Source organism: Peromyscus eremicus, chromosome 12 (assembly GCF_949786415.1).
Source record: "Peromyscus eremicus chromosome 12, PerEre_H2_v1, whole genome shotgun sequence".
Lineage (NCBI taxonomy): Eukaryota > Metazoa > Chordata > Mammalia > Rodentia > Cricetidae > Peromyscus > Peromyscus eremicus.
In genome coordinates this window covers 39,521,330-39,534,433 of record NC_081428.1, presented here as the reverse complement: position 1 = coordinate 39,534,433, position 13,104 = coordinate 39,521,330, and the positions used below count along the sequence as shown (strand labels likewise).

General features: G+C 37.2%; 1 protein-coding gene across 1 annotated transcript in view; it reads left to right on the top strand.

Moving 5' to 3' along the window:
* The window catches only part of Senp7 (SUMO specific peptidase 7), a 103,152-nt gene extending 90,048 nt beyond the window's left edge, over positions 1-13,104 (top strand). Inside the window, exons 18-24 of the mRNA XM_059277134.1 lie at positions 4,548-4,640; positions 5,130-5,254; positions 6,129-6,181; positions 6,936-6,979; positions 7,455-7,523; positions 9,002-9,152; positions 11,343-13,104. Coding sequence (XP_059133117.1) covers positions 4,548-4,640; positions 5,130-5,254; positions 6,129-6,181; positions 6,936-6,979; positions 7,455-7,523; positions 9,002-9,152; positions 11,343-11,480 — 673 coding nt within the window. The 3' untranslated portion in view covers positions 11,481-13,104. The remainder of the gene's footprint in view (positions 1-4,547; positions 4,641-5,129; positions 5,255-6,128; positions 6,182-6,935; positions 6,980-7,454; positions 7,524-9,001; positions 9,153-11,342) is intronic.

Sequence of the window (13,104 nt, the reverse complement as noted above, 5' to 3'; positions counted from 1 at the left end):
CTTTCATAAAACCTGCCTTGTGCCCAGCAATTTATATTAAAACCCAATGAATAGGTCCCTGAACTTTTATTTTTTTAAACATCTGTCTTCTACTTTATAAATTTCCAGGGTATAGTTTTTTTATTCATTTCTTTTCTCCATATTACAGTGCTTTTAGATACATAGGACCCATATAGTCTATCCCAATTCTTTGTCTGTATGTGTGCCTGTGTATGCCAGTGTCTGTGGAGGTCAGAAGAGGGCATCAGGTACCACGGAACTGGAGTTACACACAGTTCTGAGCTGCCATGTGGGTGCTGGGATTTGGAACCCAGGGCCCCTGGAAGAGTAGTAAGTGCTCTGAGACATCTCTCCAGCCCCTATCCTAACTCTTTAAATGAAAAAAGAAATTGGCTAATTAAGGATTGGATATTTAGAAAAGGACAAATAGCTAAGGAGTAGTAGGCCTGGACTTAAATCCTTATTTTTAATTTCTAGTCCAACATTTTCAATGCCTTAAAAATGATGATGCTGGCCAGGCAGTGGTGGCACATGCCTTTAACCCCAGCACTTGGGGGTCAGAGCCAGGTGGATCCCTGTGAGTTTAAGGCCAGCCTGGTCTACAGAGGGAGATCTAGGACAGGCACCAAAACTACACAGAGATACCATGATGACTTAGCAGGGAAAGGCGCTTGCTGTCAGGCCGATGATCCATATGGTAAAAGGTAAAACCGACTCCTGTAGGTTGTCCTCTGACCGTCATATGGGTGCATGGCATGTGGACCATATGTATACCTGTCACACACATATATACATCAGTAATAAAAATTTAAAAGTCAAACATTAGAAATAATAATTGTGATGGTTAAATTAATATGCTTTTTGAAATTGTTATATATTTTGATAAAAAGAATAAGAATATAGAGGATGAATAGTCATTGATTGCATGCTTTGAAGTCAAATGGTAAACAGAATTATTTAACTCTAATATTTTTGTAAGGTAAATAATAATTTATAATAATGTAAAATAAATGATTATTTATAATAATCTTTATTAATGGAAACTAAAAGAAATTAGGTTAGTTATACACAGTTGAATACAATTTTCAGGTTCCAAAGTTGAGTTATTTCTGTTGTTGTAGTGTTGTGACATAATTTATGGTCTGAATTGGGACATTTGTGAAGATAACAGAAGGTTCTTTTAATAGTATATACTAGATAACTAGTATATAGAGGCTGTCTTTGACAGACTGGGATTATGGTCAACTTTAAGTGGCTTTTTTGGTTTAGGTCTTGTCTTGATGGGCAAGGCCTGTCAAAATCAAAGAGAAAAATCCAGTTTGAAAATATTTCTGATAATCAGGCTTAGGAGAAGGCATACAGAAGGAAAATGTTATTGATGAATTTATTATTTATAATTTCTGATGCCCTGCATTTCTATTTTGTGTATACAGAGATTAATAATTGGGATAGTGCAAGTAATTCCACATTATAAAATTACAATGTAGAAATTGTAATTGCCTTAAAAATGATATTGGGCTTGGCGTGATAACTCAGCACATAAATTGGCATACTCATCTTCAGTGTGAGGAGGGGGAAGGTCGATCCTGCTGTATTACTAGGTTTGAAAAAGCTCTTGTATTTATCTGATCATACATAAAATTAATAACAATGTTACATGAATGGTATATTATAGTGTAGGAAGGGTGACATAACACATAGGAGTGCATACCCCCCCCACACTCACACATGCCCCCTATAGGTGTGTTTAGTCTGATACAGTCATATATGTGTAATTATATATATATTATATATATTATATATATAACTATATATATGTATATATATGTATATATGTGTATATATATATATATATATATATATATATATATATATATATATAGTTTTTCGAGACAGGGTTTCTCTGTGTAGTTTTGGTCCCTGTCCTGGAACTCACTCTGTAGACCAGGCTGGCCTTGAACTCACAGAGATCCTTCTGGCTCTACCTCCCGAGTGCTGGGATTAAAGACATGCTCCACTACTGCCCGACATTTGTATATATCTTAATAATTAGTATTCACAAAAGAATCCATACAAATTATTTTTAAAAAGACATAATCTAAAAGCAGTTTAACAAGAGAGGAACATTTTAGTATCAATTCATAACAAAAGGCCAAAATTACTAGTGTTAAGACTGTAGGATAAATGGCATACATACTCATTACTATGCAAGTTTGGATTTTTGTATTCTCCCTAAACTTATTTCACAACACAACATTTGCTTATCTGTAGTCAAGCTACCTCTTCTCAGTTTTCAGATATGTTCAGCCATTCCATATTTTCTTCTGAAATCTCTTCTAGCGCTTGTATTTCACAGCAAGAGCTCTATAATCATGCTGTTTTCCTATTATCTTTGTTTTCTGTGAGGCCAGCATCATCTCCAGTGACTTACTCAGTGCTTGGTGTTGTGGAATATTACTTTAGCTGTGTAAAGATGCGTCGCACTTGTTTAGGTTGCAGAATATTACTTTAGCTATGTAAAGGTGTGTTGCATTTGTTTACATTACATTTGTTTAACTAGGCAAAGATGTGTTACATTTGTTTATAATGCATTTGTTTATTAATGTAAAGATGTATTGCCTTGCCTGCCTAAGGCACCTGATTGGTCTAATAAAAAGCTGAATGGCCAATAGCTAGGCAGGAGAGGGATAGTCAGGGCTGGCAAGAAGTGAGAATAAGTAGGAAGAGGAATTTATGCTTGAGAGTCGAGAAGGAGAGAATGAGGGAGAAAGAGAGGAAGACACCTGGGGTCAGCCGGCAAGACATGGAGTAGGACATCCAGAAAGAAAGAAAGGTAAAAAGCCCCAAGGCAAAACGTAGATGAAGAGAAACAGGTTAAATTAAGTTATGAGAGCTAGCAAGAAATAAGCCTAAGCTATGGCTGAGCATTCATAATTAATATTAAATCTTCATGTCATGATTTGTCAGCTGGTTGGTGGCCCAAAAGCAAGTCTGCTACAGCTTGGAACATAATAGGAAGTCAAAACAGAGGATGGTAGTAATGCCTATCACTAAGTAGAGAGAACTGTTAGATATTTAATTGGAGGTATTTTACACAGTTAAGAACTGAGAAAGAGACCATATCTAGCCTCCATAGTTTTTCTTTATTTAGTGTTGTGTATATGAATGTTTGCATACACATGTGTAGGGAGGTCAGAGGACAACTTTCAGGAGCTGCTCCTCTCCTTCCACTCTGGAGTCTGGGGATTGAACTTAAGTCATCGGGCTTGTACAGCAAGTACTTTTATCCGCCATCTCACCCGCTCCTAGCCCTTAGATTTGCTCCTGTCATCCTTGCTTCACTCTGTCTGATATATTCCCCAGTAAGGTTGGCTTAAATATGAAGTCTGCTAAACACCATAACAAAACAAACTAGGTGTTCATCTTTGATGTTCTCAAATAGAGAACAGGTTGGTAGTTTATATACTAGTTAAAGTAATTGTTCCTAATTTTATGTAATTATTGAGTTAAAATGAGAGCATTCAATAAACATACTTCTGATTATTTTACTTACAACAATTAGTTTTTGATATGGTGTTTATTCTGTCATATCTTTTTAGCTCATTCTGGATTTTCTCTTAGTCCTAATGTTTACTCATAGGGTTAGATATTGTCCAGATGAACAAGGTGGGAAAAGACGTGTGCTGCTTATATTACTTGATACATAGTGTGTAGAGATTGAAGACTTCCTTCTGAGGCACTGAGCCAGAAATCAGAAATCTCCTTTGTGCCATTTTAAGTGCTCATTTTATTTGTAGATTTTTTTACATCCAAAATTGATTTGCTATAACCTTCCCTACCCCCAATGGTTAAAAAAAAAATAAGCATAACAAATGTGTGTGTGTGTGTGTGTGTGTGTGTGTGTGTGTGTGTGTTCAAGGTGGCTCTTCTAGATGATTTGATAGAACTCTTTGTAGCCTTTTTTGGCATTGTATTTTAGTTATTTCTTGTTTTTTTTTTTTTTTTTTTTTTTTTAACCTTTAAGTTGTAAATTTGTTTCAATCAGTTCAGGTTATTTTCATTATTTGTTCTTTGGAAATGAATCAATATCTGCTGTAGAACTAAAAGGAAAATGGATTAGGATTAGTAGGTACCCTTAGCCTTGTCCTGTAATTTCCTTATGTGTGAAATGAAGGGAGATGAAGTTTATGTTTTAAAATTAAAGACAAAAAAAAGCCTCATTTTTCTCCCTGATTAGGTTTTAATACTTAGCACAGAGAGAACAGTTGGGTAACTTTGTTAAGGTTTGATGATACTTTACATAATCCCTAAGTGGAGCAAAACAGAAGGAATTAGGTTTGAACATGTTTATGCTCAGTTGCTGAGCCCATTTGGAATCTACAAAGCATTTAGCAATGCTTTCCTCTGTTTATTCTACTACTGCTTATGGTAATCAGATGTAAGAACAATCAAATAGAGTTCTGGTATGTTAAGTTGATACATTGAATACAGTGGTTTAATAAACCTTACAACTTTTAAATAAATCTGTATGTCTTTCCTACTCCTAGAATGGCTCAGAGGAGACATAGAAGAGTAAGAACATGGACTCGTCACATAAACATTTTTAATAAAGACTACATCTTTGTACCTGTAAATGAGTCGTGAGTACTTTTGACCATTTGAAAACCAGTTAGGGTTTAAGAAAAAATTATTTGAAGTATAATCAATAAAAAGTATGGGCATATAAAAATTTCTCCAATGTTGTAATAACTAAAGCAATTCATTTTTTTGTCTTAAGAAATATTTTGTAAACTAAAAATATCAGAAGAGAATACCTTCCTTAAATTCTAATACAAAAGAAGTGATGTTGTTGGTCTGCTTATTAATAGAGATCCTGAGAAGAAATACTGAATATATGAAGGTAGATAACATTTGCACTGTTCAGACAGTGCATTACAAACTTCTATTATGGCCAAGGAAAATCGTGGCTATTAGTGTATCATGTATGCTCCATCTTAGGTGAGATGCTATAGTGGATGTCTTCATAGTTAGTAAGACGTTTATCATATCGACCATCACAGATGTAGCTCTAGAAGATTCTACGTTGTGGAGACTTGGCCTGTTATTAAGACTACAGTTCTTTTCAACAGGTCTCACTGGTACCTCGCAGTCATTTGTTTTCCATGGTTAGAAGAAGCTGTGTATGAAGATTTTCCACAAACTGTGTCCCAACAGTCCCAGGATCAGCAATCTCAGCAGAACAGCAAAACATCAGGTGACAGACATTGTTAATAATAGTCACAATAATGTGCAGATTAAGGGAAACAACATGAAGTTAACAGTCGACTGTTTATTATGAAACTTAGTAAAAGGAATACAAAACGTTTGAAATTCTCCTGATAGCCAGCATTCTACAAAATATAATTCTAAAGTCATACTATTGATGCTAAGTTTTATCATAGCATTTTAAGAGAATAGCCTTGCTAACATGACTCAGAATTAATGATATGACTCTTCATGCATCTCAAAGTCTAATTTAATACACTTCTTACATACTAGTAATTCAGAGGCAACGTAATAACTCATATTTCTTCTATAATTCTCGGTGACATCAAATTTTAACTAAGTAAATAAGCCTATTTTCTTTGAAAAATAAAGATAAAAATTAAGTGTTTTGTACCTGTAACCTAATTACCAAAAAAAAAAAAAGAAAATTGATAGTAGCTTTTCTCCCTCATGCTATCCAGAACCTGGGGGCGTGGGGGTGGGAAACTGTGGGGATACCTGTTTGTTTTCTATCCTTTCTTAGCCTTTTGAGCTTCAAAAGTTATAAGAACCATTATATGAGAAGTTAACTACCCTCCACATTAAAGTACACATTTTTGTTAGTTTGCTGTATGTGAAGATAGTCTTTTGGGAGGAAATGGGCCCAGCCAATTTGTATTTCAGGTTTTAGTTCTGAGGTTTTTATATTATGTGGTAACAGCCAGCCCTTACCAGTTTTATCCATTGTCTAAGTTTTCTCGTAATACTGACCATAAAAAATGTTTTTCTTTAATTAGTACTGTGGCTACATCTTGAAGTTCAGATTATCTAAATTGTCTGTGTTAACACACCATAAAGACTCATAGTGACTTCTTTGTTAATAGACGGTGATCTACATACCGCTTCAACAGTGTCTTCGAGTGCACAGGAGTCCCAGGTAAGTGTGTTCTGTCCAGATGTGGAGGAGGAGGAGAACTCACAACAGTTACAAAGTTAGCTATAAAACAGGGCCTGCCCAAGTGGACTGAGATGGGTGTTAGTGGCTTATCATTAAATTGTGCTCCTTTTTGATTATTTCAGCCATTTTTGGGAAAGAACATGAAGTTACCCTTCTTGCCGATTTGTTTAGTTGGTTGTCAACTTGCTCTCTTAGAGAGCCATTGTGTTTTTTAGAATAACAGTGGCACTATGATGGTCTTTAAAGACATCAGTTTGATCGATCTATTCACTCAGGAATCTATGAACGAACCATCGTCAGCAAAGCTCACAATTGCTAATGCTTTTCCTCTCATCATAGATAAATACCTGGATTGCTTCTCAGCCTTTGGCTCAGATCAAGTGCAGATTAAAACTGTTTCTTGTGCTTCAAAGGGAAGAAATGTGTCTCTCCAGCCTCAATTGAGTTAACAGAAAGTGTACAGGCACAGTTACGTTACTTGTCTTTAAGATAATAAGTGAATAAAAATAAAATGTTATTGCATGGCCAGGTTAAAGCATCTATGTGAGGTCAGTGTGAAAGTGTATTAGTCAGTGAGTTTGGAAAATGGAATGAGCTTGATTTATTTTAAAGCTAACTGTTGAGAAACAGTTGAAAATTTAATTTCAGTATTTGAAATACTTTAAGGAATAAGTGGCTGTTAATGTATTTAAACTAGCTTAAATTGCAAAGACAAAAATTCATGTTATTTCAGAGTACCGAGATGAATATGTCAGTACCAAAGAAAATGTGTAAAAGGTAAGTCCATGTAATAATGATAATATAAAGGTTTGAAAATGATATATTTTAAAGAATTATTATTTTATGTGTATGAATGTTTTCCTGCATGTGTACATGTGTACCACATGTGTGCCTGGTGTTACTGCGGAGCTCAGAAGAGGGTGTGGGATGCCCTGGAACTGGAGTTGTGAGCTGCCATGTGATGCTGGGAACCGAGCCCATGTCTTCTGCAAGAACAAGTGCTCTGAACCAAAGAGCCATCTCTCCAGCCCTCAGCTCTGTTTATTTATTTATTTAGTGTGACAGCTTTTGGGAATTGGTTCTCTCCCTCCACCATGTGAGTTCCCAGCGTTGAAGTCAGGTCATGAGACTTACAGGCAGTTCCCTGGTGAACTCTCTCACCAGCCCTGGATGTTTTCTTTGTTTGTTTGTACTTGGGTATTCATCTTTATATAAGTCTGTACATCTTGATTTCTTCCTTTGTGTTTTAAAGGCCGTGTATTCTCATACTAGACTCCTTGAAAGCTGCTTCTATACAAAACACAGTTCAGAATTTACGAGAGTAAGTAATGACAGTTTTTACATTCAGTTTGTTTTCTAAAATCTCAGCACGTTTGAAACCACCTCAGTATTACTGAAAACAGCCCTGGAGATGTGGGGTTGGGGAGCATAGCATTACCACTCAGAGGCAGTATAGTAGCCTAACAGGCAAGAGGACCACAAACTCAAGATCTGCTCCGAAGGACAGTGGACTATCATAGTGAGATCCTGGCTACAATGAAGACAGATTGATGGTACCATGGTAGTAATTGTATTTCTTTCTTTCTTTTTTTTGGGGGGGAGGGTAAAGACAGGGTTTCTCTGTGTAGCTTTGCGCCTTTCCTGGATCTCGCTCTGTAGACCAGACTGGCCTTGAACTCAGAGATCCACCTGCCTCTGCCTCCCAAGTGCTGGGATTAAAGGCATGCGCCATGCCGGGCGGTGGTGGCGCACGCCTTTAATCCCAGCACTTGGGAGGCAGAGCCAGGCGGATCTCTGCGAGTTCGAGGCCTGCCTGGGCTACCAAGTGAGTTCCAGGAAAGGCGCAAAGCTACACAGAGAAACCCTGTCTCGAAAAACCAAAAAAAAAAAAAAAAAAAAAAAAAAAAGGCGTGCGCCACCACCGCCCAGCTAGTAAATGTATTTCTAACATGTACTTAAATAAACCTGAAAATCTGTTTGCCAACAACATCGTCTATTATGTGTTAATAGTGAAGAGTTTAGATTTGTCAAAGGTAAATTCAAAATTTTTATTTGTAATTGAACAAAACCATAATTTTATGCAACATTGCAGATATTAGTGATTATCAAAAATAAAACCTGAAAAGAAAGTAGAAACCTGTAAATTTCTGTTTGTGTATGTGTGTGTGTGTGTGTGTGTGTGTGTGTGTGTGTATGTGTGTGTATGTGTATGTGTATGTGGGGGGAGAGAGAGAGAGAGAGAGAGAGAGAGAGAGAGGGAGAGAGGGATCTTACAAACATTTTAAAGTCATGTGGATGGGTTGTGGGGTGGTGGCATGCTGCTGGTGCCTGGGCCTCAGTGTGGAGGTGAGAAGAAGCTTGTGGGAGTTGGTTATCTCTTCCACCCTGTGGGTCCTGGGGATCTAACCCAGGTCGTGAGGGCTTTGCAGCAAGAAATTCTGATAGAAAGTGCCTTTACCAGAAGGCACTAGAGAGGAATTTCATAATTTAATATAGGTGCTGAAGACAAAATTTAAAAGCTGTGTGTTAGCTTACTTCATAATATAAATAATTTTGTGTTATCTAAACTGTGAACATTAAGTTGTTAAAAAACTCTAGGTTTCATTTGAAATCACATGGCTTTCTTCACTGTGGCATTTGTGAAGGCTCATAAATTACAGTTGTATTGTTGAAATTCTGTCTTTGGAATTTTAATTTGAAGCAACAGATTTTGTAAAGGAGATGTTTTCTTCCTTTGTAGAGAGTGTTGCAGACTGATCAAGATTTCTACTCAAGTCACTCTCCTATTGACTATTTCAGGTATTTAGAGGTAGAGTGGGAAGTTAAGCGGAAAACTCCCCGTGAATTCAGTAAAGCCAACATGGTAGACCTGTGCCCGAAAGTCCCGAAGCAGGATAATAGCAGCGACTGCGGAGTCTATTTATTGCAGTATGTGGAGAGCTTCTTTCAGGTACGTGCAGATACAGACTTTTTAATTCACAGTCACACAGTTCTGGCCCAGAAGAGGCAGGAAAATGTGAGTAGGCAGGACATACAGAAAAGACATGGCGGCCACAAGTGACCCCGTAGGAGAATCTGAGAAGTTTACAATTATTTGATTATTATGTTAAATCAAATAAAGCCACAGATGAACAAAATGGACGAAGACATGAAATACAGAAAATATCAAATGAACATTCTAGAGTTGACAACGTGCAACAATCTATTAAGAACTTTCATGGAGTTCTTAATGTGGTAATACGTGTATGTATGCCTGTGTGATTAGGTAGCTGACCCATGAGGATGAGAAAACAGAAAAACTCACATGAAAGGATAGGTCCTCATTTAGGTGGCCTGAGGGGCTACCTAGCCTTTTGACATAAGCCTTTTGCAATACGACACCATCCTTTGTGTTGTCCTGCATTCATGGCTGTCCTGGGATGCACGTGACCTCAGGGCTGCAGGCTGGATGCACCTGGTAGCACACCAGATACAGCAGATAGAATTGGAGAACTTGAAGGAAACAGAAAGTGTCCAAAGGTAGTTCATGGAGTAAGAAAATGTACAGAAGAGACGGGTCTGATAGAATGCAGGTCTCATTTTCATATAATTGGAGTCCCAGAAGGCTTAGCGAAGGATATCATAGCTAAGGAAACAATTGGAAGCATGGCTGTTATTTTCCATAGAGACTTTATTGGAATGTAGCAGCATTAAAGGCAAATCTTTAAATGGCAGGGAATCACAGCCTTTTCAGCACCAGCTCACTTAGTTCCAGCACTGGCAGCATCACTGAGGAAGATATGTTTTTGACCAGAAGTCTGAGTAGAGAATTCTCGCCTGCAGTTAGAACTTTCCTGTGTCCTCACTGTTGGGAGGAATGATACTGCTTGGTAACAGATGTTGCACATTATAGAAATTATTACATAATTGTTACATTGTACTTGGTCCACTCCTTGTAGTCCACATTGGAACTTCATTATACGTAACAGTTCTGGTCCTCTAGTGTTGTTTCCTAGTAGGTTTTTGATTTAAGTTTTAGAATATCCAGCGGACCTTTTTAGTGATGTATTCTTACTTTGTTACATAATTCGAATTGTAGGTAGCCTCAGTCAATAGAATATATGTTAAATATAGAATCACCATATAAAATTTCTGGGAGAAGCTAAAAATTCTAAACCTATGTCTTGTAGATTTGTGTACTAATGTAGCATTGACCAGGTTAAAAACAGGCTTGAGGAGTCAGTGGGTTTCCTTAAAGAAAACAATACAAATTTTAGTAAAAAACTAGGCAGTAAATCACCATGTAGGCATTGGCCCATAGGGTCACTGACAATGAGTCCATCCTGAGATTCCAGTCAGTCCATCCTCTCACCCTTCTCCAAGATATAAGTCCTTACATTAGCCTTCTAACAGCTTCTTCAGATTTATAAAACCAGGTGAGGGTAGCCTTCCTTAGCAACTAAAAGAAAGTTAAAAGCAAGGAGAAATAACTTTGTAGTTGCAACTCAACTTTGCCATTAAATTAACACTATAGAGCCGGGTGCTGGTGGCACACACCTTTAATCCCAGCACTCAAGAGACAGGCAGGCAGATCTCTGTGAGTTTGAGGCCAGCCTGGGCTACAGAGCAAGTTCAGGACAAGCTCCAAAAGCTACCCAAAAAACTCTGTCTCGAAAAACAAACAAACAAATTAACACTGTGGAAACATAACTGTTCTGGAAGCTGTTTCTTACCCTAAAAGACAACTTTTAGTGGGATTTTCCATGTTTACAATTCTGGAAATCTTTATCCAGGGCTTTCTCCATAATAGTTCAACAAAATTAGCACGTACGTGTTCAAAGTAATCTGATTCCCAAGTTCTGCTGAATCATTTTTTACCAGTTGTAACCACTCAGACATGCAGTGTAACCGAGTAGACTAGTTAATTTAATGTTCTAAAGTGAGCAGTTTCATGAAAATGTTCTAAAATGGATTGCGGCCATGTTTACCCAGCTGAAAAACTGAAAACTCACTGTGTGCTTTATGTGAGTGCTGTGGTGTGGTGTGCAACAAGCTGTTGATTTTTGAAAGGTATCACTTTTCCATTTCCTATGAAAGTGAGATTTGGAAAAACGGAAATCATGATGTCACACTCATGGCGTTCTTTCTTTCCTCTTAATAGGACCCCATTGTTAACTTTGAACTCCCAATCCACTTGGAGAAGTGGTTTCCTCGCCATGTAATAAAGACCAAGCGGGAAGACATTCGCGAGCTCATCTTGAAACTTCATTTACAGCAACAGAAAGGCAGCAGTAGCTAGTTAATCCGCAGGCACAGCGCATGCTCTCTAAGCTTGCTGGAAAGCCGCTTATCAGCATTTGTGTCAGCTTACCGAGAAGGAAGGAACTTGCCGTCATCCATAAATTGTTGAAATGTATATGGTGTCTTGTTTGAGTCGTTGGGCTCTCACAGCTGAAGGTGTCATAGAAGCACTTATAGAAATTAAAATTTCACAAATATATTTTTATGATGAAATATGCTTGGATTATGCAATAGCATATGTAATGTGGGAATGTTTTCATAAGTAATAAAACTATGTGATCAGTACTTCCACATGACTGGGTGTTGATGGGAGTTAGGTTCTCCCCGGTGCCAGCCCAGCACTTGTCAGGTTTGTTGACAAGTCACATCATATTGTAATTCTCTTCTTTGCAGCTCAAGCATGCAGTATGAATACTGTGTATTTTTTTAAAAAAGGAACTTAGTATCAAGGCTTCAGAAAATGCCATTCACGGCATCCCTTCTGTATAGTGTGAAAAAAGAATACCATTAGATAAAAATGTACCCTTTCAAAGTGCAGCTTATTATTCTCAGTTGCTAAATGCAATTACTCTGCTCGGATCCCCTCCTCCTCCTCCTCCTCCTCCTCCTCCTCCTCCTCCTCCTCCTCTCTCAGTGTCATAAACAGAGGTCTGAGACGTGAGCTCATTTGTTCAGATAAAGCGTGGAACAAGTTTTAAGTACCAAATAAGTTCTAAAAAATGATGTAGCTAAGCTTTGTTTATTTGAGGTATAGCTATATAAATACTCATTCCTACATTACCCCAGATTGTGTGTATACAGTTTCTATAAAAGATAAAATTGGTGTCCTCCTAATTTTAACAGAGTACCTTTAAACTTCTATTTATTATTTAGAACCAAATACGTAATTTTATACCTTGGTTACCCACTGTTCATCTGCAAACCCAGATTTCTCAGTTCTTTTATAATTTTAAGTTATCGTTTTTAAAGATGTATGATTCCCCCAGGGATCTCACACATACAGCGCCTAATATCTTATTAAATATTCAGGTAACAGTTCTACTGAATTTATGTGATGATGGTGGTGTTATCTATTAAACATTTTAGAATCCTAGGCTATCAGAAATATTTTGAGGGAGACATGATCTTACTGTTTTCTCAGATAATGAGTTTTAGAATATTATGTTAAACATCTCTTGGATTTAGTTAGAACTCTGTGTAAAGCATTTGAAACAAAGGCAAAGTAAGATAGAACTAGGAAGTGACTTGGGGTTGTCAGTCAGCCTTAGTGTCCCCAGTTTCTGTTGACCTTGTCTCTCTCTCTCTGCACAGTTCAAGATACATGGCTTTTGGAGATTTCACATGGCAGTGGTTATTAATTGCATCTTTCATTCCCAATTGGTGTGTGTTGGGGAGAAACTTTTTTTTAAGTGGCTGTTAATTGTTTTGTACATCAAATTTTGGAAAGCCAGTATATAAGATACCTTGTAATTACTGAACTATTTTGTTTGTGTTTTTCAAAGATACCACTGTCCTTCATCATGTTTTGGAGACTGTTTAAAGTTTGTTTTCCTAAATTCATGTAGAAATAATGATTTGAGGATGTCAACATTTTATATTAAACATGTTTTCAATTCATTAAA